We start from the raw sequence: 27189 nt of genomic DNA, 5'->3' as shown, positions 1-27189 counted from the left end.
TAATTAACTAAGCATGCTTCCAGGAGCTCTGTGTGTGTGTTCTTGGGTTATTTCATGAGGATTCAGCATCCTCCGGGTGCAGCAGCCCTCCCCCCTCTGCAGCTTCTCCAGCAGTATGCCCGACGTTCAAACGGAAGCAGACGCTACCATTTTGAAACACAGCACCGCTAAGGTAAGATGGTAGTTCCTTCAGTTTTAATAGCATTTTTCTGTTGTATTATCCCCACACAAACCCCCACGGGCGGTAATCAAGTCCAAATAGTGTCAAAGAATTCGTGTTTTAATCGGAAATGCCGGTTTGGGAACAGACTTTTACTGGCCGTGTTGTCGCTCAGGAAGCTCTCTCGTGCTGCAATGCACGCGCTCCTGTGCGGAAAAATGCGATTGTTCTAGACTACGTTGACATATTTTAGAAAGGCCCTAGCAAATATTAGGCGTTTATTCAGCTTTCGTTGTTATGTGAAGTGGGCTAAATGTACGGGAACGCGTTGTTTGCGTTGACCTTTTTAACGCCTGTTTAGCTTTAGACAAACCCACCAGCATCCCTGCTGCTCTCCATTCACAAGGAAACCTCGACAACGAGGCGTTTGAGCCAGCTAACAAACTCAACATGCGTCTTTTTCAAGTCCTTTTTTTGTTGTTGTTGCGCCGAATAATGACGGCAGCAGTGAAAATATGTTTACTCAGCGTCGTGCTGCGTCATCAGGAACCAGGTTCGCTCAGTTATTCCACAATGAAGCCAGTGTTAATGCAGCAGCCATTCTGCCTGACTCATGCAGTCCGCACACGGAGGGAAAATGCGCTTTCGTTTGGAGGAAGACGTGTATTTCTTCGTCAAGTAGTAACTTACTAAAGGCGAAACCAGAACATAGAAATGTCCCCCTCTGGTTTCATGTTCTGCTTTGCCCTTTGATTTACAGCCAACCATAAAAGGTTGTTTGGAGTGAAGACAAAAAAAGGGGAGAAGAAAATGGGCCTGTTTAGCCATCTGTTTTGGTATAAATTGGGGTTTTGTACATTAAAGACGACACTTGAAGCATAATCACAATTTGGTGGCATAAAAGTGGTTATTACTGTGAATCCAGGCAGACTTGATAAACACTGGCCTTCCTGAACTCCAGCCGCTCTGTTTGCCTGTCTGTCTTCAGTGGATGAGTGTGACTCATAGCTGTGGGGGTGATCAGTCTGCTTTTAAATAAAGAGACCAGCTTATATTAAATCTTTCAAATCAGATCTCTTTTTAAAACAAAAAGAAAATCTCCCCAGCTTTGTTGTATCTAATTTGACTCCGTATCTGTGGGACTTTCAAAGGTATGGTCTATGTGGTTCTATTTTTATTTTGTAAATTTGAATATTAATCTTGCGTCCATTTGGTTTTATCATTCGTTGCTAAAAGGGAGACACCATATGTTAATTTTTCAGATTTATACTAAACATTTAAGTTAATCTGATTGAATCATCAAAGATGTTCATTTAAGAGTGTTAGTCAGTCTTTCAGTTTAGTTTAATACAGTGCAGCACTCCTAGTGAGACTTGGGGTGCAGGTACTCCACTTTGAATATTTTTACGTGTATTTGGAAAAAAAAAAAAGAGGTAAAAAAAAAGACGTTGATATCTGGAGTGGGTAATAATTTTCCCAAACGGCAACATGGCTTCGTCTGATTGTTGATGGCTGAACTAAATAATATTAAAATACGTTTTAAAATGATCTAAATGTGACATAATTGGCTGAGATTTTAGCTTGTAGACCTGGGCCACTTTTGGGCCAGATCTACAATCTCTTCTGAATTGAATTGCAATCGAACAAAACAATTAGTCATGTTCTTGTACTGCTGTGTATGTTAAGCTCAGCTGTTATTCACAAACAGAGCAGCTTTACCTTTTACTTTAGAAAATAACTACTAAGAATAGAGCTGTGCAATATTAGGACATTGGATTAGGATAGTGTTTCTTCCAACAATCTGTGACCTTTAGTATCTTGGACGCTATCATTTGTGGTGAGGACACTCATTGAAGTGCGTTTACCAGCAGACTAAATATCTGGTGATCCCAAAAATGTTTTCTATGATGTCGTATATCCTTAAATTTGTTATCAATTTCTTTACTTTTTAAATTTTTGGTTTAATGGAAAAGGAGTAGAAGCAAAGGGAAACGGGGAAACCATGTTTTGGTCGTCAACTCCTGTCATTTTGTACCTTGTTAGCTAACCAGTTCATTCCCTTTTACTTAAACCATGTGATCAGTTTATTTACCTGTTCAGGTCTTTTATTCAGAATAATTGAGGAAAATATGATAAACTGCTCAAAACTTATATAATTTCTTTTTTGTTGTAGATTTTTAAAATATATTTTATATTACACAGACTTCAGTTGATCATGGCTTTGATCCCCTTTTGGAACAGTCTGAATAACAACAAAATATAAACTCTGATAAAAACAGTATTATTATTGGAGACACCTGTCTCATTTTCATATAGCAGACTGTAGAAAATCACACACCATTTGTACAATATGTGTACCAAAACCAACGTACAAAATGTTGACGAAGCAAACAGACCAACACCCACATTAAAAACAATAGTGTCCGCGTGGGAAATGAGACTCTTCAACATTGTTTTCTAATGTCCAGACTGTTAGTCCACTTGAATACACCCAAAACTGAGATTTTATGAAACTTAACTTTGAAACGCTTTCCTAAAAATCACAGTGCATGTGTAGAAGTGCTAAAGCAGCAGAAAATGTAGGACTTGCATCTGTAGGACATAGCTGTTACTGTGCAATTTATTCTAGTCGTTTTATTTCTAACATCAGTAACGTCATCCCTCCATTTCTCTCCAGCGCTATGGACAAGAGCCACACAGTGAAGCTTTTCGTGGGAAACCTGGCTCTGGACACCACCCAGGAAGAGCTGTCAGCCATATTTGAACCGTACGGCCAGGTCGTCAGCTGCAGCGTGCTGCGACAGTTCGCCTTTGTACACCTGCAGGGCGAGGGGGCGGCCGATCGAGCCATTCGGGAGCTCAATGGGAGAGAGTTTCGAGGACGAAATCTGGTGGTGGAGGAGTCAAGGGGGAGGCCGTTGCACTCCACAAAGGTGTTTGTGGGTAATCTGAGTGGGATGTGTACCACTGAAGACCTTAAGCAGCTGTTCCAGACATTCGGGAAAGTCCTTGAGTGTGACAAAGTCAAAGGTGAGCAAAATACCCTGTAGATGTTGTGATTTTTCTTCCATCAATTTGTAGATGTACCATGTTTGGTTAATAATATTTTGGTTTGTTTAAAAAGACTCCTTTGGAAGTTTATTTCTTCTTTTCCCCTCATGTGTCAGAACATTATTTTATAAATTTGAAAGTTTGGGTCTCCCTTCCAAAGAGTTAATGTCCATTTCATGGTATAGGAAGTAATAAGTTGCAGGTTGCCTATGATTTCTGTAAGCGGTACATCTCTCGTTTCTGTAGAACTAGAGTCTAGAGCAGGGCCGTCTCTTGAAGACTGGAGATGGCCACCATGCTGTAGAGAGTTTGTTGAGGTTATTGTCATAGTGCCGCAACCTGGAGCTTCTAACATGTCATTTTAAAGCAAATATAGCATTAAAACACCTTGACGGCCTTGGAAGGGAATGCTCTAGTTGATTCTCAGTATATGGTCGTTTGATGTAATAAGAAGATAAACTTTATCTTGGTGACTAGAGAAGTCTGTCTGTACCGTTTTATGGTAGGATACCGTATTTGTTCAATCTTCAAATCCCCAAGGCAGTACTTTCTTTAAAGCCTTGGTAGTTTAGCATTAACATATAATTGGACTTGGTATTATATTATTTGACCAGTCAGAATGAACTTGGCCTTTTAGATGTGACAAGAGATAAAAGTATTTAGGAGAAGAGAACAAGTCTTTGTTTCTTTATTGAAGTTAAATTACTAATTAGGCATTTTAGTACTCTAATGTTTTTGTAGATGTTGACTTATTGGATTTTTAAGCTTATGTATTCTCAGCTCTTGTATTAATCTTTTAAACAATATCTATATTCCTTTTCCATTGCAGTATAAACCCAAACACCTTTGCTGTGCCTAACGATGATTGTTTTTCGCAGGCTATGCCTTCGTTCACATGGAAAACAAGGAAGACGCTCTTCAGGCCATCGAGGCATTGCACGGTACTTCGTTTAAGGGCCGGCCGCTGTCTGTAGAGCTATCCAAGGTCCAACCCAGCAAGCAGACACCCACGGGGAAAATCCCATGTGTTAACTGCGGGAAGCAGGGCCATTATGCTGGAGAATGTCCGGTGGGCAAACCGTCTTTAGAGCAGTACCAGAGCCAGGCTGCAGTCCTGGCCGCTGCTGCCGCCGCAGCCGCCGGCCTGCCTCTGCAAGTTCAACAGAGCGTGCACAATTCAGTCTACAACACATCCACCTTTGACCCCACGTATGCAGCTCTCACGGGAATCACCACTGGTACACGTACTGATGGAAACCCGGTGAATCCGGCTGTCTACGGCGCCCTTGCCAGCCAGGTGTATGGTGCTAATGTGGCCAACCAGCTCTATGGGACCGTGGCGAGCCAGGCAACTCTTACATCAGGCACCACACAGGTGTACAGCTCAGTGACGCCCAATATCTATGGCCAGGTGGCTGCATCTCCAGCTGCTGCTGCTGCCGCCGCAGCGGCAGCTGCCGCTTACACAACTCCAGTTTACACCCCGACTGTAGCCAACCACCCTGTGTACCTGGCAGCTGCTCCTGGAATAGAGATGCCAGCAGCAGCAGCTACAGTGAACCCTGCTTATTCTGTAGCTCCTGCGATTTATGGTGCTGCCACCCCAGCCTACGCTCACATCAGCGCCATGGGAGCAGCAGATCCAGCCTCAGCCCTGTTTGAGGCTGCCAGGCAGGCTCACTACTTTGCCCAAGGCCAGCAGGTTGTGGCTGATCACCAGACAGCTGCTGTGGCAGCCGCTGTGGCCAAGTCAGGAGAGAGAGACCGAAGTCCTTTACGCAGGTCGGCACCGCTTCTGCCAGACCCGGTGATGAAGCCATTCATATACCAGCGGGCCAAGCCACGCAGACCCTTGCTACCGACGCCAGCTGGTCGTGCAGCAGAAGAGGCGGTAGAGGCACCGGAAGAGTCGATGGCCAGGTGGGACATGACTGTTGATGATTAAAGGACTGCATACTTCATCCGAAGCCGAACAGTCGACAGTCACGTGGTTGCAGCGCCTTCGTATTCGCACACACCTTTCAGACAACGGCACCGACCACCTGGGGGCAGACCCCGCACGCTTCAGTGTCTCACTCCTACGGAGCTAGTGCCACACTTTTCTCCAGACAGCCTCCTCCTTGAACAACTACAGTATAATTTCCTCATAGGAGTTATTAACCGTTTTCCAGTTTAGTAGTTACTTAGTGAAGAATCGTACCAATGTCTGAGCGAATTTCCGCATAAAACATGGCAACAAACTTCTGGCCAATCACACAAGTCTTTTTTTGTAAACTTTTTATACTTTTATTCTCTTGCTTTTCTTTTGTTATTTTGTTTGTATTTCCTCTAACTCATGTAAAGCACTATGAATTGCCTTGTTGCTGAAAATGTGCTATGTAAATAAAATTATCTTACCTTACCTTACCTTACAACACTTTGCACAGAGCTCTGTCAAAATAGTTCGACCCAGGCCTGTTGTCGGGTTCGGCAGGCGAATGTGTCTTTGCGAACAAACGACGCGATTTGTGTCGCGCGTCGACGTTAATGACAGCCGATTTCGGCACTTCGGATGAAGTATGTCAGGGCCTTTGACCTCAGCCGTCTGTGTCTGCTCTGCTACCTGTGTCCTCTTCTCCTTAATGCAACCTATGCCTCTTGATTTTCACCCTTTTTTTGGGCTAGGTACTACGCCGAGTACTACCAGCAGTTGCAGCAGTACCCTCAGTTCCAGTATGCCTACCCATCGAACACAGTGGCAGCCATTGCTGGCATGCCAGGAGTCACGGGAGTCCCCGCGATGTCTGCTCAGCCAGTCGCTACGCTGGAAGCCCTCAGGCCAGTGGTCCCCGCTGCTGCCGCAGTGGCAGCTGCCATGGCTGCGCCCAGGGTGTATGAGCCGCCGTTGCCGCCGCCTACGCGCAAGGAGGCCATCCTCCACCGCCCCGAACTCTCCCTTCACACGCCTGAGCCCCCCTTCCGATAGTTGCACTCAACTGTCTGCCCCCGCCCCCTCTCCCTCTCTGCCCTGATCCCTCACCCCTACATACTTTTTCCACTCAAAACTTGACCACCTCTGTATGTATGCGAGTGTGTGTGTGGCTGGGGGATTTAAAACTGAGGGCTGTTGGGCTTAATAACTTGCTTTACGACGGGGCTGACCGGCTAACCTTGGTCCAGTTTGCATGACCACAGTGCAGCTTTGAAGACAGGCCTTCATCTATTTTTATGGGCATTCTGTGTGCTTTTCTGTTTTAACTTATCGTGCCAGTCTCACACTTGTGCCAGTATTAGACTGACTGAGTCAGTCGTTTCTTTTGCCTTTATTTCTGCAACCCAGTTATGATTTTCTAGGGCCAAATCTCCAGTAATTTACATCAGCCATTCTACTTAGGCCTAGATGATCAGGTAGGGCAGCTAATTTGAAACCTTTTTTGCCTTATGTTGATGAGTATCAATTTGTAATGTTCTTAGATGAAATGCACACTCGTGTACCAGCTGCATTGTACTGTGTCCAACAGAACCAAGGTTAAAGTATTTTGGGGAGATTGTTTGTCCTGGATGCGATGTGGATGTTGTACGTGTGGTTGCGTGAGACGTGCGGGCTCTTGATTTTTGCAGCGCACAAACGCAGCAGCAGCTAAGACTGCGCTTTGCAGAGAAAAAAAAACAAACAATAAACGTAAAGCACACATAGACGTACTGTAATGTTTATTCGTATCTATCCTCGCCCCCTCCTCTGAATCTCATCCTCACCTTTAAACTACGACACTGAAAGACACTGCTTCACCTTTTCCTCTTCCTAACTACAGCTGCCTACCTCTTATTGTAAATTTCATTGTAGATTGTATTTTGTTCTGTACGTCTCCACACATTTCACCCCATCAGCTATTGCAGCTCCATGTAAAGCTGCAGCAGTTCAAAGTCTGGGTAGCTGGATTTCGTTTTTTTTGTTTTCTTTTCTTTTTTTATGTATTGTATTTGGTCCTCTTTTATGTTCAGAGGCCTTTTAAAACACAGAAAAAAGTGTAAATAGTTTATTTCCAACATTATAGTTTACATGTGACATAAGTCAACCTATGGGATGTGATGAGTTTTCAACGGGAAAAACAATGCGTAACTACTGAACAAGTTTACAGAAGATATTTGGATTGCATCCTTTTAGAAACCATTATATGTGACAAGGTCAGTCATGTGCCTCAAAACCTTTAGTGAAGTGCATTAAGTGGAGAGATCTCCAATTTTAAGTGCTTTTTTTCCAAAATCATTTCAACTGAAGCAACATGAGCCTCAAAGCTCAGAATCCAGAGGGCTACAAGTGGTAAAGCTTCCACACCTCCTAATGGGTCTGTTTATTGCAAACATTTTTTTTTAAAACAAAGTGAGCCTCAGAGGTTCATTATATAAGCCTTTGGTTTTAAGCAGAAACAGCAGTGATAGCACCAACGAAGTGAGAGATGGGGCAGTGTCTTCCAGTAGCCCCAAAATATCCGCCATTTCTCCATCAAACGCCAGATCTGCTTTAGATTCTGATTCCAAAAAGCATATTTGAGTATGTTTTTACTTGTCAAGTCATCTGCAGTTCCTTGCAAAAAGAAGCATTTCTACCTCCTGAAATGTTGTCACTTTACAACCATGAGTGTTGATGTATTAACTGAAAATGAGCTGATGCATTTCAGCACATAATTGTGAAGTAGAATGAAGAGACTTCATTGCTTTCAAATTTTTAGCCACAGATGCTCAGTTAAATGTTGGTCGGGTCAGTGTAAGACATTAATATGCTTTGATCTAGTATTCTAGGATTGCCCTGTATTTAGCTCCATTCATCCTTCTGTCAACTCTAATCAGCTTCCCTGTCTTGACTGGAGAAAAGCATGGCCACAGCATGATGCTGACACCACCATGTTACACTGTAAGAATGGTGTGTGCAGGGTGATGTACCTTCATTTAGTATTTTTCCCCATGTGCAGCATTTTGTATGAAGGCCAAAATCGGACATTTTGGTCTGGTATGAACAGAGCACCTTCCTCCTCGTGTTTGCTGTGTTCCTTGCATGGCTTCTTACAAACTGCAAACTGGACACATTATGGATTTCTTTTTGACCTTCTTCCCTAAAGAACAGACTTGTCTAATAGTTGTTTTATCGACAGATTTTTCCCACCTGAACTGTGGCTCTCTGCAGCTCCTCTGCGATAACCAATGAGCCTCTTGGCTGCTTGCTGATCGGTGCTCTCCTTGTCTGGCAGTTTGGGTAGGCAGGTTTTGCAGTCGTGTTATATTCAGAGAAGCTGTATCTACGCTGGGATTAAATCAAACAGTTTACTCATTACCAGACTTCTGCGCTGGATTTTATGAAGAGTTATGAAAGTGAATGTGGTTGAATATAGGGGTGTCCTGATCCCATATTGATATTGGTCTTCCAAAATCCTTCACCCAAACCCCTTTGGTTGATAATAAATAGGTCAGTTGTTCTCATACCATTTGTTACTGACTATTGTTCTCTGAGTAATATCACTCGATCAAACCTTTTCTAACATTCCACACTAACGTATGTTTGATTCGTGCTGATATCATATCGTGCCAGTATGCTTATCAGCCAATACTCAAAGCTGCAATATTGGTATCGTGTTGGAAGCAAAAAAAATAAATAAATCTTTAGCGGGACACCTTTAGTTGATTATAAATGTTCACATTTTTATTTTTACACAAATCCTACCCTTCCACTTCACAAATTATGTTCTACGTTGCGCTGATCTATCACAGAAAACCCCAATAAATTATACTGAAGTTAGTGGTTGAAAGTGACAAAATGTGAAAACGTTTAGTGGTATGCAGTATGTTTGCAAGGCACTGTAGAGAGGGTTTATGAATTTTTTGGATATTGATTTTTTTATTTTTTTTTATTTTTATTTTTTTTCTAAATCTGGAATTGGATTTCTTGATGCGTTTCACAATGATGCCAAAGTCCAGAGTGGCGACTTCCATCCATTTACAATCAGTCATTTGTGTTGCAGCTAGTATTTGACAGCAGACCAATGCACAAACAGAAAAGACCTTCTGAAATCACCTGACTGCCTCATTGTTTCCCGCTTCCCCACTCCTTCTGTGGTTTTTAGTGGTTATAAGTGACTTTTGCATCTCAGAGTGTAATCTTTCCGTGTCGTATATAAAAACACATACCGGTTGCATCCTTTGTAGAATTATGTGGTTTTCAAAATGTTTTGTTTGCCATGTATTTTTTAGAAAAGTATTTTTAATTTAGCCTTTTTTTCATATAGAACAGTGAAAAAAAATCAGCATGCCTTTTATTGAGAAAATGTATACTTTAAACCTTATACTGATAATAAAGAATGTTTGGCTGACTACTGTGGTGAGAGAAAGCAAAGGGTTTGGACATTTCGCCTTCTTCCTGTTTATGTTCCTCTCCGTTATCTGTCTCTCTTGTGTAAAAATGACCACCAGACCCATTTGACTGGGGATCCAGGGGGAGGCAGGTGTAGATGCTGGCCCAGCTTTGCTCACTTTGGTCAGGGTAAGTCCGGGTAGGAGCTCCTTCCTCTCTCCAGCCTCTCAAACGAGAATATCCCAAATTTAGAGTGCTAAGAGCGGTGCCTAAAATTGATTTCCATGTGTAAGATTGCATTGTACACAGTGAAGCTGCTGCGAGGGCTGGGGAGAGGCTCACAGATAGAATGGCCTGGGTGCATTTTGATCTGTGGAGCAGTCCCTTTCTTGGGGTTTGATGGGTGTGCGTCTGGTCTGGTCCAAGTCTGGTCTCTCTCCTTGCTGCACCAAATTCTCCCTTTTCCGTGTGTCTCTGTGTTCACTATGCTCTCAGACCTGCATGTGTGATAATCTGTAACTGTGCCGCAAGAGATAAAAAAAAAGCAAACAAAAAAACAGCCCACCTCGACAGTCCAGCTCTGAACTAACTATCTCAACTGAATTAGGTCACCATGCTACCTGGAACACCCTGTGTGCTGCCTCGCGTGAGCCGTGGGGACGACTTTTAGCGCGACGCCACCGCAGTGGAAACTTGTTGTCTCTCTTTCTCTTCACCACCAAGGTAAATCGACTAAATGCAAAAGAAAGAAATCATGACAGCACTGACATCTCTTCTCCCTAATTGCCCCATCCCCTTCCTCACTTTCCTTTGACTTTGGCTTGATACAACACTCCTACCCCTCTTCCTTCCCTCCGCCATTACCACCTCCTTTCTCTCCTCCCCCCTCCCTGAGTCCGTAATCTCTCTTCTACTGCATCGGCAGTGTTTGTACCTGTAGCCTGGGTCTTCTCACTGGGAGTGATGGGCCGGCTGGGGTGGGGCAGGGTTAAGACCCCTTCTTAGGACTGATCCTGTCCTGCATCAGCATATTGAGGTGCCCTTTGTTCAGTTGTTGTGTGAGCTGGTGAACAATACGTGCGATGTGTCAGGGTGCGTTTGAGTGTGAGTGTGGGTGCTAAAAAAAAACACACAAAAAAACGGGATACTTTTTGGGCGCCATTTCATTGGTCAATGAGGCTTGGCGTAAGTGGACACACCCCAAACCCTTCCCCTTGCCAGCTAATCAACTCCTGTCCACCGCCGTATTCGCCGCCCTCAACCCTCCTCACTCTTCCTTCCTTCCTCCTCCTCCTCCCCCTCTCCCTCCTTCACCCCCGCCCTGCTCTCCCTCTTTGCGCATCTCCTCACCTCTCCGCCGTCCACGCACACAGCGCTTTTTGTTTTTTTACCCGCCGGCACCGCCGCCACCTTGGATCTGGGTTCCATCGCTCTGGCTTGGACTCAACTTCCCAGAACCACCCACCTGACCCAAAACACCTCCCTCCCCACCATCCACCTTTGTTACCATAGACGCCCTGGCGTGCCGAAAAGGACTATGTATTTGTGGCGGCCCTCCTTTGGACTTTGTCCTGTGACACAGAGAGACTTGAGAGCTCAAGGAATTGCTTTGCTGCAACTGTTGAATGTTGGTTGTCCATAACATGGCTCTGGCAGGGGATGTGAAGGCAACGTGTAATGTAAAGCAACTTGAAACAGAAGATTGACAGTTGTCAATCAGAAAGATCCTATAGGAAAGGCCAACAGGCCAGACTGACCTGTAGATTCTCCTCAATCTCAGGGTTCCTATAGGACTTTTCTGTCACACGTCATCTTAGTAGCTTGTATGTGTACTTACTTACTTTTAGGGAGTTCAATCTCTGGACCAGGTTTTCAGTTAACTTGTCTCGCATTTCCCATAAGAGTTTCTGGATGGGAGTGATGCTCTCTTTATGCCTAACAAGCAAGAAAGCACAAAATATTTGAAAATTTTATGGGGTGAGTTCTTGGTTTAGTTTTGAAGGTATGGAACAATAAAAGGGTTAAAAATCTATTTTCGTACGCAGCTCTTGTACACAGGCCAGTTTTATTATAATAAACCTAAACCAGAGTAGGGCCTCCGTCCCAAGCTCCTCTCTCCCCGCTAGCGCCTCCATACCTCCTTCTTCACTCTCCCAGCTCCCCACTAAAGGCTTCTTCTGGCGCTTGTAAGTCTGGGCCTTCAATCATGCTTGGGTAAATGCAGTTCTGCATCTCTACAAAAGAAAAGAAAAAAGAAAACCCTGCTTGTAAATCAGTTGCACTGCATCGCCCGCCAAAGCTCACTGCAGACCCCGCCAGCCTACTCCCACACCCAGATCCCCCCGTCCACCTCTTTGTCTGTTGTTGTTTTAGCTAAAGAAAAGTGCATGTGCATATTACGCACGTGTCGGTTCGTTGTTTTGAGTGGAATCCTGAAGGTCATGTCTGTCTTCCTGCAGGGGATAGTATGAGGGAAATTCAGCTAAGTGCAAACTGGTACAAGTTTTTTTTTTTTTTTGTTCTTTCAAGCCAGTCCTATGAAGGGCCAAAAGTGTCATAATCTAGTAAATGTTATATTATTAAATAAATACATTTAATAAGCAAATAATGTGTTCCATGTATGACTTAAATATTTACTATTGTACTACTCTTTTTATATTCAATATTTATTTTTAGATATTAAATGTGAAACTCAGTGATTACTATTTAAAGTTGGTATATGTTAAAATCATACAGATTTAATAGTTTTTCACAGTTCCAAACCTTCATTAAAATACACTTATTAGGACCATGAACTCTAATTGGTTAATCTGCAAATGAGACTCTTGTTCAGACCAATCACCTTTAACTAGAGAAGTGTTAGCCCCGCCCTCTGGCCAATGACGAACCGCGTACATGTTGTGCTGCAGACTTCAGTATTAATTCCAGTATTTCCAATTCGAATACTTTATTATACACTTTTTTAAAACTAATTAATTTGAATATGGCACTTTTGTCCCTTCGTAGACCCCAGTCTCCTATTAAAACTTTTTTTTTAAAAATTGATGTGACTTTTTAAGCACAAATTTGAATGGGAAAGGACTGATGTACATAACGGCAAGGACAAACCTCAGACATTTTTTTCCCTTCATTCAGAAAGGGCGAACTTGACAGGAAGTGGTGCAGTTTTAAACACTATAGCTGCAAGTATTATTTAAATTTTTTTATGTTGATTAATGAACAATTAAAAGCAAATAACTAAAAAGTCTAGCAAGTTTTACACAAGCTATTTTATGATGAAAACTCAACATGTTTACATCGGTCAGATCACTCGTTTCAACCGTTCCCAGCCACACGAGAGGAGCAGTAATGTAACCACTGAGCTTCCTAAAGTAGGTTAATGGACCAAGCTTACTGTAGTTACATCAGATGTTTGATTAATTACTTTCTAAATCACTCTAGATTCCAAAGACGTAAAGGGTGACTTAGTAATTTGCTGTCTCAAGAGGGTAGGATTGTGGATATGCTCATTTCAAAGCAATTAGCGTTAGCGCAAAACCGAATGTTAGGGGATTTCAATTCCCAAATGTTAGACCAGAAATTTGCATCAACATGTTTACTGTGAATGACAAATCCTGATATAGATACAAGTTATATTGTATGGTTGTGTATTCATATATATGCCTTTTAAAATGTATTTCTGAAAATGTCGTCTTTTTTTTTGTTTTTGCATGCAATTTACGAATAAACTTTTTTTCCCCCTCTTATCAGTGTCCAGATCTGTTATTCCAACTCGCAACATTAGGATGTAGCTGAAAAACAAAGTGTGTGAATTTGATTTTAGAGCTGCTGTGAGGAATATGTAACTGATGAACTAAAAAAGTAGTAGATAGTTGTGAAGTGGAATGAAAATAAATGATTTTCACATTGTTCTTAACAGAAGAAACTCTTAGTGGGTTGAAAAATGTGTAAATGACCCTTTTTTTCTATCAAGAAGAAGAAAAAAGTCCAACCAAATCCACCTAATTACTAAACAAAGTTCAGTTTTATAATCTAGTCTGAGAATACATTTGAGTCCAGCTGTGAAGGGCTCGGATGTTTGAGAACATTAGCGAACAAGCCAACACATGACGATCAATAAAAGCAACAGATAGTTAAGGGACAAAGACGTGGAGAAGTTGAGAGTACATATAGATTACAAAACATTATTTCAGATTTACGTCAAAGGGCTAAATATCCTGAAAATTAAAAGTACATCACAACTCCAAACATGGTTGGTCACTTAAACTGGCAGGCTGGATATGAGTGCTATGGTAACTGTGGATGTGGATTTTAAAGCTCAGTTTGGAATGTATATATTTTACATTGGACTAAAACTGAACTGTTTGAACTTCAAGCAAAACACAACATGGTGGAAAACTGACGCTCACCAGGGTGAAACGGGGTGGAGGCAGCATCATGCTGTCTTTTTTATTACGCTATGCATGACCTAAAAACTTGAAGCTGTAGTTGCAGCACAAGAAACAGTTCATGAAGTACGAATACCTTTGCTAATATTTCATAAAACGAACTGTCCATGCTCATAAGTGTATTTAATTTTTGTCTTCATAGAAAATTCGATATTCTTTTTTTGTTTTTTTTTTTGGTGATGTTGCATTTTAAAAAGTTGTATGACGCTAAAGAGGCCTGAGTTTACCATTGGGGATCACTAACAGCGACAGGTGCATTACACGGGCCATAAAGCCCCCCCGTGTTGAGAGGAGGTGTAATTGACAGAAAGCCAGACCACTCACAAACCAGCTATCCCCAATTGCAAAGTTTTACTCCGCCTTTTAGGCCTTTTTAGGCTCAGAACCTGACACCCAAGCTGTAAGGACCCATACTTATTGGGGTGCTGTCACGTGTGCTACTTTTGACCAGGAAAGGAGCACCGGCCAGCAGGGTCTTCTGTTAGTGGGCACCACCTTCGCACAGCCACCTCTCACCAGAGGAGTCTGGTCTCCGCAGCCCCTAACTGCCTCTCCCCTCGTCGTCTCTCGAGCTGATCTTATTTTATTTTTTTTGTCACTATAAGCTGAGGGGGACTTACGAAGTCCTGACAGAGGCGGAACGATGACAGCTGTCGAAACCCAAATGACATATAACACCTCCTATACGATCCAACATGAATCTACGTATATGACCCAGGAGGAGGACTGGGACAGGGACCTGCTGCTGGACCCTGCCTGGGAGAAGCAGCAGAGGAAGGTAGGGTTGGATGTGCCGCCTCTGCAGCACCGGACTGTAGCCTGTGGTGCCGTGCGTAATTGTGCACAGATTCGCCCCATGGGTTTTACGCTCACAAAAGCATCACTGAGTGGCATCTCTGTATTTTATCATTCTGAATGGCGCTTGCTTTAAAATCACTAAACTGGTTATAATAATGAACTTTTTAACAGCCCAATATAATTGGCTCAGCTGTGCCTTTGGTGTCCCCGCACCTGGCGCTTCAGTCCTGCTGGAAGCTGTTTGGGCAGATATTTTAGGCTGCGGAACTTTCTCAGTGTTGTCTTTCAGTTACCCCACAGTGCCTTGCAGACTGTCTAAATTTAATACCCACCCTCCCCCTTTTTTTTTCTTTTTCTTTTTCTTTGGCAGACATTTAAGTCTCAACCGGGAAAATTACACGTTAACCTGTGACACTTTTGACAAAGTGTCAAATCAGTTCAACAACAAAACCAAAAAAAGCTAACTAATGTTGTACAGGAAAAACAAATGTTAGCAAATTAATATTTTAGCTGCTATTAAATAAAACGGTCTCCAAAAGTAGAAATATTTGCAATATTTGTGTATTTGGAATTAAAGTAATTAAAATGAGCTATGTAGGGAATATACAATGCCCTAAGGTTTATTAAAAAACGTAATTTTACCTCGATATTGTTAGCCACACGAAGCTAGCTCCGACGCTTAATAACCCATCACCATGGCAACTCACAGGCCTTACGTCATCTCTTCACAGGTGTGTTTAATGAGCTAAAAGCTCCTTCTGACAATCTGAAAGAAAGCACAACCAGTAAATACAGCTTTATTTAGTTAGTAAAATATTTTCCCAAGTATTTTAAACAGTTTTTTTTGTTGTTATTTTTAATTTAATGTCTATTTCTTGTTTGTTAGCTTGATGTTGAGTTTTCCACTTGCTACCTGGTCACCGTGTTTGATGGCGGGATTTTTGTAGGAGGGACCATTTTCTTGTTCCACCCAACAATTTTCCTGGAGTCCCAGCTGAAAATAGCTTTTCAGTAAATCATTACTCATGGCTCAGGAAATACCATTAGGGTTTATCTCATTAACAGTGCAGGACATTCTGACAAATATCAAATTATTATCAAATTTATAACTGCTATGTTCAAAGTGATATAATTTCAACATTAGGTTTGAACTAACTGGTGTCCAGCTACGGCACAATTAGTCGACATGCTCAGTTTGGAAAGAAGATATTTAATTAAATGGAGGATAATGAAAAACAGGTTTTAGGATTTTTTTATTACACTTGTCATAATTTTTAAGGTATACGGTGTCAGAATGGTGCTGTGAAACCAAGCCAGATTTTAGTGTTTCAACTTCTCTTTTGCCATTCACTATATGTTATTGAATACTCATAAACAGAGAAGAGTTTTATATAAAATTCAATGAATGAGCCAGCATTTTAAAATTATGGACAAATTTTAAAAGTGGCTGTTCGTGTATCAAATTGGTATATTTCCTTGCATTGGCAGCAGTTGGATTTAATTTCCCTTTGGGATAAATAAAGTTCTTTTAGATGGAACGGATTATGGAGTAACTCACTTTCAGGTTTAAATGATTAGTTAGGAATGTTTTTTTCTGTTTTTGTGGACCTAAATTTCAAAAATATACTTATATCTAGTCTAATTAGAATGAATTGGCATATCCAAGAGATAATTTAGGCCTCGTCTTTCCATCTTTTCACTGCACATTTATGCAGATGTAATGGATACATTTTATAATGGAACTGTAAGTAAACACAGTTGAAACCTCTTAACACAATTTGGATGAATTTTCCCCTTATCGTATTCTCTTATAAATTTGCGTGATTACAAATTTTGAAATTGTCCAAAACTGCTTGACTTTGTAGTGCTAATTGTTGAAAAAGTTTGCATAAAGTTGCAAAATTAAATACAAAATTTATAAGTGACAAAATTTAGAGCTCCTGTCACTTATAAGCACATATGCTGCCGTTTAAATATTTCAAACTTTATTCATTACTCTTTTTTTGTCCTTGAAACAGCTGTTTTGTTTATTTCAAAGACGAGATAAGACAGACTTTTTCTATTTCAACATAAGGCACATCCACACAGCTGCGTGTTGCCGTTAAGCTGTGCTGGTGCCACCATCTAATTTTCCCGGCATAAACGAAAGGCTTTGAATTTTTAAAAGGCATTTTAGTAGCAAGCAGGCAAGTTTAAAATGACTTTGACTGCAGCGAATCTACAAAACTTTTCGGTCCATGTAAAACGTCCCCCACCTACAGAGCACAGTGACAGGCTGAGAGACCTCAACAGATGGTGGTATAAAGACCTGGGGTTGGTTTCACCGACCTCCAAATAAACAGCATCCTAAAAATACTTTTTTAACTTGCTTGGCTCCAACTTCCCTCTCTCCACCCCCTCCTCCTTCTTACCTTCAACTTTTACTTTTCCTTCTATTATGGTTGAACACTTTGGCACGCTGCAGTTATTAAAATATGCTGTCATAAGCTCTGTCGTTGTATTACAATTGGCTTTGAATGTTCCCTGGTAAAATCTCAATAGCAGAGCTCTAGGTGTTCCCCTAGTGACCTCTCAGGCGAACAAGTCATGGTACTCCACGGCACTTCTCGGCATGTAAAATCCAGCTTAAGGCGCTGATATCAGCCTGTAAATATAGCAAGTGCATCATTTTGCAGTGTAATGAATATGAAAGGAAAGCCTTCCAGCACCTGTTGTCTCTTCTATCCTTTAAATTCAATGGAAAAAAAAAAGCCTACCAGCATTTGACGAGGTAGTAAAGTGTTTGTCAACACAGAGTGATGTCGAAATCGATACCAGACATTAGAAATGACGCACGCTTGGACATAAATGCGCGTCCATCTGACTTGTGGATCAATTTGGCTTTTTTCTTCTTTTTTTTTCTTTCTTTTTCTTTTTCCTCCCCATGAAGTGTCCGTTTCAGGTTGAGGAGCACATGATTCACGACTTGCTTTGGACAAGGACTTCGGCGTAATAGGAGTTGTCAAAAATCGTGTGAGAAATTGCATGTGGTAAAAAGACGAAGGAACGCGGCAATGAGAGCTGACTGCGTCTCATCTCAACAGTCATGTTCACTCAAAGCAGGCGCAGTCCTGGAAACAAGGAGGGCCTTGTTTGTTAGGCTGATTTACAAGCTGAGGCAAACGAGCCACTTAGACGGAAAGGAGCTCAAGAACCCTCAGAGCTTATTGACGTCTAACCCTCGTCCCGCTCGAGCACATCTGCAGCAAAAGGGATGTCTTGAACCCTGATCAATAGCTGTATGGACCAACTCTCAACCGTCCATTCAGTCGGGATTCAGACCTACAGTCTGAATCTGTAGGTATGTAGTCTGTAGTCTGAATCGACTGTTTGGACAGTTTACATCGGATCCTTTTAGTATTTGAGAATTTGTGTCATGAATCAAACTGATGGAGCAAAATGTCAACACACCAGATGAGTTCACCATGGTGACTGAAGCCATCTTCTGTTTCACATTGTTTAGGAGTTCAGCTGTTATGTGACTAAGTGAACGTCTTGCTGCTTGGTATAGCTTGTTCTTGCAATAACCTAAAAATATCCATTACAGAGTTATCAACTGTCTTAATGGCTCAGCCAGACTATTAAAATGGAGAAGGCTAAGTGTGCACAGACATAGGCCGACGCACAAATAGAGAGTTTTATGTTTAAACAAAAGAATAGGAGACCTTAAATCATCATTATAACAGTTTACATAATGTCATTTTTTGTGACAAAGAACTATAAACTTTTCTTTCTCAGAAAAATGCTCAAAAATATAATTTCTTCTTCATACTATTATCATTAACTAAATCAATGTTTTAGCAATGCTGTCTGTTTAAATATTGTATTTTAAATGGAACAAATGGATACTTTTATTAGATGAATCAAACATTTCAAAACATATTATTTTGACCTTTGTAAATCCTTGTAAATGTTAATTGTCATAATTCAGATTAATACGCAGTTCATAAAAAAACTCTAGGACCGGTTTTTTGCCAAGTTAAGATCTCCCGTCGATCTCGGTTGTTATTTCTCTGCCACCAAAACGCATCCAACAACATTTAACATCGGGTTTTTACACGGCGCGACCGAAGGAAATAATTGTTAGCAGTCAAAATGAGTGATTATCATCGTCTTTAAGTGATATTTAATTATACCCATGTGATACTCACAGAGTATCCACTTAGGCTAATGTAATTTCCCTTTGTGGTAGCCCGGTTGATGCACGATCAAATCTGTTCTCATTTAATCTTATTTTGCAGTCAGGGCCGCTCGGCCTGCTGTCCGAGTTATTGATCTATCGCCTAATGAAGCACCAAACAACAGCAAAGCCACTGATCCTCTTCTGTTTACCCCAGGAGGGCAGATTGTGTTGATGTTTTTGCTCTTTTCTCACCCCAAATGAACGACGGCTGGAGACACATGCAACTCTAACATAACAAAATCCCTTTTATCTTTAATATTAAAGTATTGTTTTACATGCCAAATCATAGCTAACTGGTAGTAGACATCAGGGAGAGGACGTACATTTTAACAGAAAACCAAATATATTTTTATTTAAATGAAAGAAAAAGCAAGAGACCAATTAGCATCCTTCCATCTTGCTTATGTATCTTGCAGCATTGCTGCAGACATTTCTTAGATTTGCTTCGCTTGCACACTTGTAATTCCCATGTGTGCCTCATTCCCATAATGCATCTGGGAGTCACGAATCTCGACTCTGTCTCAAGATTCACTCGCTCAGGTGATACCAGGCACTGTGAAGATGACATATACCCTGCTGAGTCCATCTTGAAGCGCTCCTCATGTTTCTTTCAGCAGAAAAGCAGAAAATCACTGTAGAGTTTGCAAATTAAAGACATGACAAATATACAAAACTGAGAAAAACTCTTCGGGATCCAACTTTAAGTTCAGAAATAAGATTGCAAAGCTGCTTTAGTCAGATACCGGATTACAGAGGTAAACAAACATTCTTGAACAACAACATTATTATTATTTTTTTAAGTACACATCTGTCCGTTAATATATTTTCATTATCTACAAAAATCAAATATAACAGTATTAGTAATCGCACCGCAGCTCTTGCTGTAGCTGCATGCAGAGAGCATCTGTATGAGGATCCACGTAAGTGGAGAGTCCAGAGAGTGTGCAGATCAAATAGCAGTTGCTATTCCAGAAGTTGTGTCCATGTAGGGAGGCTTCTATAATCTGCTTTAGAGCAAAGCACAGGAGCCCAGAGAGACCGCAAAAACGGCCAAGGAGAATATATAGGCGTGTGACATATTCACTGTAATCTACAGTATTTTCTACAGGCATGTAAGTGGCGTGTTTGTATCTATGCGTCGTGCAGCAGCGGGTTTTTTTTTTTTTTACGAGGATTGGATCTCAGCATATAAAAACAGAAAGTTCTTGCAGAGTGTTGTAATGGCAAAAGTTGACACACGATACGGCAGCAGTGTCAGAATCCATATGGTGAAAGTAGCACTGATGAATGATGGGTAGTCAGAGCGTCCATCTTGATTTGATCATAGCGTTTCTTTGAGTCTGTAAATAGAATAGAAGGCTGAGTTATTGAGTTTTACTCTGAATGTAGGCATATTTTTCTGCAAACAAAAAAAATAAAAAAATAAAAATATTTTTGCGCATGTCTCAGATTGAGATGCTTTTTGTCTTGGAATTGGAGACATAAGGAGAGCGAAATGCACCCTACACACGATTCATGGTCTAACATCCACAAAGCATTACCTGTTATATGAATGATGTCAAAGTTGCAGACAATGTTTAGGCAATTTAGGATTTTCTTGCAGTGTAACCAGCTTAAAAAAAAATCATACTTTGCAAACCTCAAACTAAGTCCATTTGCCTTATCAGAGAGAAATGTCAACACTGTGCAATAAATATTTATAGGACGAAGGCAGAAGAACTCATCACCTTCCAACGAAGTGGTGAGTCTCCGGTGATAATATGCGCTGGCTACCATGCGTACATTTTGAGATGTTTTATGTGGTTTCGCATTACATTTAGGACAAATTACAACTTAAAACCTCCGTCGTGATAAAAGTTTATATAGGACCTGGTGACTTTGGAGTCATTTTAGAGATGATGCAGAAAAACCTTGAGCATGAGATGACCCCTTTTTGGTTCAGAAAAAGCATCACAAGGTCGTTCCTGTCACTTTTGGTCTCTCTTTTGGCTGAAATGAATGCTGGGAAATGTCTCAGTTGCATGTTACTATATACAGCCTTAGATTGGTTTCACACCTAGGTCTTCGTGGTCAAGGTTTCTGCTAAGATGATTTAGCTGACCCCCGGATCCACTCGGCCTGCGCCGCCTCTCAAAGAAACAAAGTAGCCTCTACTGAAATTAGACACAGCCCTCCTCCTGCCCCCCACCCCCAACCAATCGCCAAAGTCAGGCCCAGCGGCTGTCACATAAATCCTCCACAACAATTTACATCAGTTTATCTGTCTGGAGGCTGGCGCTCATTAAAAGACAGCGACAAAAGATTCAACACGCTGCTGCCGTCAGCAATAAACCTTCGCGCTCACCTTCAGTCGCCGCCATCAATCATGCTGTCGGCTAATTCCGCAATTGACTCCTGTAACAAAGAAGCTCAACGCAGTATGAGCGCAAATAATGAAAGATAAGGTTGTGGCATGTGAGGCTTTGTGTCCAATTCAAGCTGAAAGGTTTTTTTTTTTTTCCTTTCTGCCCCAGCTGGCATTTTGAAGTAACATTGCTGAGAGAAATGACTCAAACGGCTCGTCTTCCGAGTCATTAAACCACAAAATGATGACAAGAGAACAAGCTTCAGCTTTAAGGGCACATAACAACTCTTTTGTCCAGTCCTTTATATCGTGTTCTTTGTTTAGAAAGTTTGGTCGTAAAGTCAAATTCCCTATAGAGGCTGACAATTCCTTTCAGTTTAATTTAAAGTTCTAAGAAAATTTAAACATGGTAGAGCGTATCCGGTTTGTGTTTAGAGGCGTGGGTAAATATGTGACTTTAAATAACTGAACTTTTCAGCAGCTACTTTCTAAAGCCTTTTTTTTCACAACATTTTTAAAGCCAGGACTTTGTCAACTTTCTGGCAATTTCTGAAAGAACTGAAACAGCATGCGGTGGTGGAAGTCAACTCGCTGTTAGGCCTCTGACTCACCAAGCGAGGTCGGCACAACCCCGTGATGATAACTGACTTATGTAAGACTTAGTGGGCTTTTGGCGCACGAAGCCGTGATGTAATAATGACAGGTGGTCTTTGCTATCAGTTTGCCAAACAATTAAAGGCATAAAACACGGAGTCCACCTTGGTGTGGCACATCTACATTGAATCACGTCGTGCTTGTTATTATTTTTATGTTTGTGTCTTTTTTTGCAAGGATTGCAGGGAACCCTTGCAATAGAACGACTTACTGGGATTCGGTGGAGGTAGATCGCATGGAAGCAGCAATGTTTCCGTATGAAAAAAATCTAAACTGACAAGGTGTTTAACCCTTCAGATTGAGAGATCTTTGCCACACACTTTAAGCATATCGACCCCGCAGAGTTTCTCTCCACACCTCCTTTGGTTTCATAACGCCGGCTTAAATTTTGAAAGCTCATGAACGCAGGAGGCTGGTGAGATTGTGAAGGACCAGGGTTTCATCTTTGCTGGAACTGTTTTCTAAAAAAGATTTATGTATCAGCTAATGTAGCATTCTCAAAATGATCTACTCCTAAGTAAGGGCGCCACTGACTTTATTTTTTATTTTTTTTTGGCTATGGTAAATAATTGTGTGACTGAGCGCCTGCTTAAAGACACCAATTATGGCACACATTTGCGGCTTTTGCGTATTTCGTACAAGCGCTCCTCAAATGTTGCTGCAATGACCTTTAGTAACATTACTGAATCTCATGTTACATTATGCGGATGCTCAGTCTGTGTTGGAAAAGATACACTAACCTCAGCATACCAAATGCTTGGAGTAGCTCCAAAGGCAGAGCAGTGTTACTCCTTTTCTGAGAAATTCAGCTAATAATTATTTGACCTCTTAAATTTTGCAACATGTTTATAAAATAAAAAAAACACTTTCCTCCGCATAGGTTGAGGAAAGCATCATCCGAAACTGTTGTATTAGAATTAGCCTAATGCTATATTACCTCACCCTTTGGTCAACCTTTTTTTTTTTGTTTTTTTTTTTGTTTAGTTGCAGCAACCTATGATTTGCCAACATAAAATGGTTTCATACAGCCTCTCTGATAAGTCAATACAACGGAAAGTTTCACGCAGCTCATTGTGACCTTGGGGTCACACATTTTATGGCACCATCCCCTAGCTTCTCTCTTCTCTCTTCTTTTCCCGGTTGTCTGTTTTAACTTGGATTAATTCGCGCCGTCCTGAGCCTTCCTTTGTTCTTGCACCTCGATTCCCGTCGGCACTCCAGGTTCCTGAGAGGAGAGAACATCTGCATACGCCTCCAGACACGCTGCTCGGAGCATGACTGCATTGTTAAATGTCGGCTGGCATCATCTGGCTGTGCAGCAGCCCGGAAACGTTTGGCGGCGGAACACAATGTGAGGCGGCGCAACAGCGACACGACGCACCCCTCCACGTAGCCGCGGCAATTAATACGAGGGTGAAGACAGATGGCTGTGTCAAAGCAAGACTGCCACATACCGCACCAATTATTTCTCTGATAAGTCGGCCCTCTTTTGAACCTCAGGTAAAGCTTAGTGACATTGCTGTTCTTCTGTTTAGGCATCGTTGTAAAATAGACAAATGCGGTTTGTCTTAAGATGTCAGATGCCTACTTAAAATAGTCAAAATACATTGAAGGCTATTGGTGAAGCAGATGTTCTGACTTCTCTCCTCCACCGTGCTTTAGATCCTAAAAATATATGAAATTGAGGGAAATGGAGCAGAGCACGTAATGGCCTAAAGACATGTCCTAATTTTCATATTAAGTTGCTGCCGGTGCTTGTTTTCAAACAGGAGTATCCTTCCCGGAGAAGTTGGTTCAAAATGTTGTTGTAGTTCCATCCATCCATTTTCTTTACACCCTTGTCCCTTAGTGGGGTCAGGAGGTGCAGGTGCCTATCTCCAGCTAACGTTCCGGGCGAGAGGCGGGGTCACCCTGGACAGGTCGCCAGTCTATCACAGGGCAACACGGAGACACACAGGACAAACAACCATACACACACACACTCACACCTAGGGGCAATTTAGAAAAACCAATTGACCTCACAGTCATGTTTTTGGACTGTGGGAGGAAACCGGAGTACCCAGAGAGAACCCACGCATGCACAGGGAGAACATGCAAACTCCATGCGGAAAGCCTCTGGGCCGGGAATCAAACCCAGAACCTTCTTGCTGCAAGGCMACAGCTCTACCAACTGCACCACTGTGCAGCCACTTGTTGTGGTTCTGCCCTTTAGATACGAGTAATATTATTATGATTATTAGTAGTATATATCAGTTTGCTTGATGGTAGAGGAGCATCATTGTCTGTTATCATATTTCACACTTGTTCTCATTCCAGCTCAGATCAACGCATCTACTGTATATCTCACTGGCATTTTGCACAGGGTTTACACACACCCATATAACACCCCGACACACGGCGGACCAGAATAAACAAGCTAGGCCTTTTATCCTCTGAACAAAGACATATATCAGTAGGTTTAGGCCCGGACCTTGCTCTACAGGCCGGTGCTGGTCTTGCTGTCATCAGGGTCTCTGGCTTTAAGCCTATTAATCCTCCATAAAGAAGAGAAGGGGTGATAATGAACTGACTCATAGCTCAAAGTGAATTTGGTGACAGGAAATACTTTTTTTTTCGTTCTAATTCATGCTTAGAGAATAGATAGATAGATTTATAAATAAATGCATTCTGCCGCAACCGGCTCTTTTAGATCATAGATGATTTTGGTATGATCCAAAATGAAAGTGAGTTTAATGTAGACAATGTAAACCCCTTACTCTACCAATGCTATATTCATTTCAGCCTTCATGTTATCTGTTGAAGTCTTGCTCTCGCTCACAGACAGCTTATGAAAAATTGTAGAAAATCGTATTTTCTTCCTTTGACTTAATTTCAAGCAGTGTCTTGATTCTAAAGATGAACAACTTGAGTTTTCCTCACTTATTTTAACGCACTGAAGAGTGTTGTTGGCGGTGTGACTCGGAAGCAGACGGAGCGGGGCATCTGCATAAGAGAAAGGACTGTTGGGTGTCTGAGTAGCAGGTCAAAGGTTAGAATTGGGCTGGTTATTGAAATTTGCTGTCAATAACCAGCAAATTTCTCAGAGCATTCCTAGGATTGTATTAGATGTTAAAAAGAAAAGGAAAAATATTCAACCCGTACTTCACAAATTATGCTCCTCCAAGAAAAATATGAGCTTCATTTTAGTACTTTGATGATGGCAAATCGTTATTTGCAACCCACATTTTTTTTTGTCTTCATCAAATTTCAATTTGTTCTTTAAAAATAGTTGCATGAACCCAGAAGGTGGGATCCATTTACAGTGAAGAAGAAATACTGTTTTCCCAAATTCATGAATTAAACGCGATGGTATTTTTTTAAGAAAAAACTGGAAGTGAGTTCAAGAGGAAGGGTGTTTCTCCAAAAATGTTTTTATGGCACCCGAGTTTAGAGGTCCGGGTCTCTGTGTGGAGGTGGTGAAGGTGTGAATGTAGAGAGGTAGAGAGGTCCGATGGGATTCCTGCATTCTGGGACCACCTGTTGTTCTCCGCATCGTCGTCCCGTCACTTTATCGCCTGTGGAAACGCAGAGCGAGCTCCGGGTTTCAACCTGCTGTTTGCAGGGCAGCTCTCACACAACAAAGCGACGTCACTTTGCACAAATTCATTATGGGGTGTTTTAAAATCAGTCAGGAGTTATTTAGAAATGATTTTAAATAACTTTTCCATGCATCATTACACCGTCTTTGTAATTAAAAAAAAAAAAAAAGAAACAATTTAAAATTTAATGGAAAAATTTAGTGTCTGTTCTGACTCAAATTTAGCTTTTTTTCCTCAACATTGAAGCTCAAATGTGAAGAAGCATTGAATTATTATTATTTTAGCAGATCATTGCATTTCCTGTTTTGATATACATTGAAAGATTAAATGGCTTTTTTTTGTTTCATGGGCTTTTATATCTGAATTCAAATACACTAAAATATATAAACTAAATATATTTTAGTGTCTTCGTTGAATCAGTTGAACAGATCTACAGCTGTTTGATTGAACATTTACTCCAATTTGCTAAAAATATTCAAACCACTCAAAATAATCACAGAAATCAAGGAATTGTCCTTGACCAAAGCACTCGTATTGCTATGAAACAAAAAGTATTTACAGTATTAGTCATCAAAAATAAAGTTTTTATTGGCGACATGCTGGAAATGCACTGTTTTTAGTAGTAGAGATCCAAAAAACTAAACTGGCAGCATATAAATTAAACACAACTGACCTAAGAAGGAATAACAGAAAAACACGAGGTGCTTGCAGCCTCTCTTCAGTTGCTAGGCTGCAGGTTTAATCATTTTATTTGAGTCTTCCCTCCCTGTGGCTATAATTACCACAACTGGACACACGTACCGAACTGTAAAGGTACCATTTCTCAGTGACGGCATAAACTGCGAAGCAGTGGTGACGCTTGCAGAAGATGTTTTGAATTTGCATGATGTTTCGCCGAAGCCGCGAACATTATTCTGCACAGGCTGCGTACTGTGAGCCGTCACTGCGAGTTAGCAGACCTTGAGTGCAGCGTGCACAGCTAGTGTTTGTGTGAGTGTTGAAGATGGCTGGACAGGATTTCTGAACAGGTGTTTTACTGAGGTAGCGGGAGACCACAAGGTCAGCCATGAAGGCAAACTATTCTTACGCCGGTACAGTCATAAATACTTGACTTATTATAAATAAATTACATGTGCCTTGAGATTCTGGCCGCAACAGTTTTTATATGTGCGTTAGTCTGTCAAAGTTGAGTCAAATATGATAGAGTCCTTGGCTCTTCTTTATTACAGACTGTAAACTTCTGATGGAAAAGTTTTACTTTCACCTGATATTCTAATTCATTCTGCTCCATTTACTGAAAAGGTTTTGGTTTAATTTACAAAAAAATATCTCTCTCTACCCAATGTGTCCCAGTTTTTGCCTTTTTAAAACATTTTCCTGATTTTACTGATATAAGAGCCTCAGCAGAGACTTGGGTTTTTTTTGTTTTTTTACCCTGAGGATGTAGATGTGCCAGCTCTTAAATCAATTGAGCATAAAGCTATACATATTTAATGATAGCTAAATGCAAAAGTGGCAGACAGGCCTCTGTTTAATGCAGCTGCGTTTAAACCAGAGCAACATTCAACCAACACTCGTCTGTAATTAGATCAACTGGCTCAGACCGAAGGTG

At 41.3% G+C, this 27189-nt stretch overlaps 2 protein-coding genes across 3 annotated transcripts in view; both read left to right on the top strand.

Moving 5' to 3' along the window:
• Positions 1-54: 54 nt before the first annotated feature.
• On the top strand, positions 55-11787 carry rbm14b (RNA binding motif protein 14b). 2 transcript variants are annotated; one of them, XR_001777269.1, is made up of 5 exons: positions 55-172; positions 2838-3190; positions 4090-5131; positions 5876-9722; positions 10141-11787. XR_001777269.1 is itself a non-coding variant. In XM_008427904.2 (4 exons), the coding sequence occupies exons 2-4, from the start codon at positions 2842-2844 to the stop codon at positions 6174-6176; spliced, it is 1692 nt and encodes a 563-aa protein (XP_008426126.1). In that variant the 5' UTR covers positions 55-172; positions 2838-2841; the 3' UTR covers positions 6177-11787. The 2 variants fall into 2 exon arrangements, 1 of the variants encoding a protein (XP_008426126.1); XM_008427904.2 differs by having other exon boundaries at positions 5876-11787.
• Positions 11788-14624: 2837 nt separating this feature from the next.
• Positions 14625-27189, top strand: part of actn3b (actinin alpha 3b) — a 30180-nt gene continuing 17615 nt past the window's right edge. Inside the window, exon 1 of the mRNA XM_008427906.2 lies at positions 14625-14759. Within this exon, the coding sequence (XP_008426128.1) occupies positions 14625-14759 (135 nt within the window). The remainder of the gene's footprint in view (positions 14760-27189) is intronic.

The sequence above is a fragment of the Poecilia reticulata genome, linkage group LG14, assembly GCF_000633615.1.
Source record: "Poecilia reticulata strain Guanapo linkage group LG14, Guppy_female_1.0+MT, whole genome shotgun sequence".
Taxonomy (NCBI): Eukaryota; Metazoa; Chordata; class Actinopteri; order Cyprinodontiformes; family Poeciliidae; genus Poecilia; species Poecilia reticulata.
The sequence above is the reverse complement of the archived record's forward strand: the minus strand, read 5'-3'. Positions and strand labels throughout refer to the sequence as shown.

Excerpts from the sequence above, each read along its gene's own strand:
- rbm14b (XM_008427904.2), top strand. The coding sequence starts at position 2,842 with ATGGACAAGAGCCACACAGTGAAGCTTTTCGTGGGAAACCTGGCTCTG. Across the intron at positions 3,191-4,089 it reads TGAGTGTGACAAAGTCAAAG|GCTATGCCTTCGTTCACATG; the intron begins GTGAGCAAAATA and ends TGTTTTTCGCAG. Across the intron at positions 5,132-5,875 it reads CCGGAAGAGTCGATGGCCAG|GTACTACGCCGAGTACTACC; the intron begins GTGGGACATGAC and ends TTTTTGGGCTAG.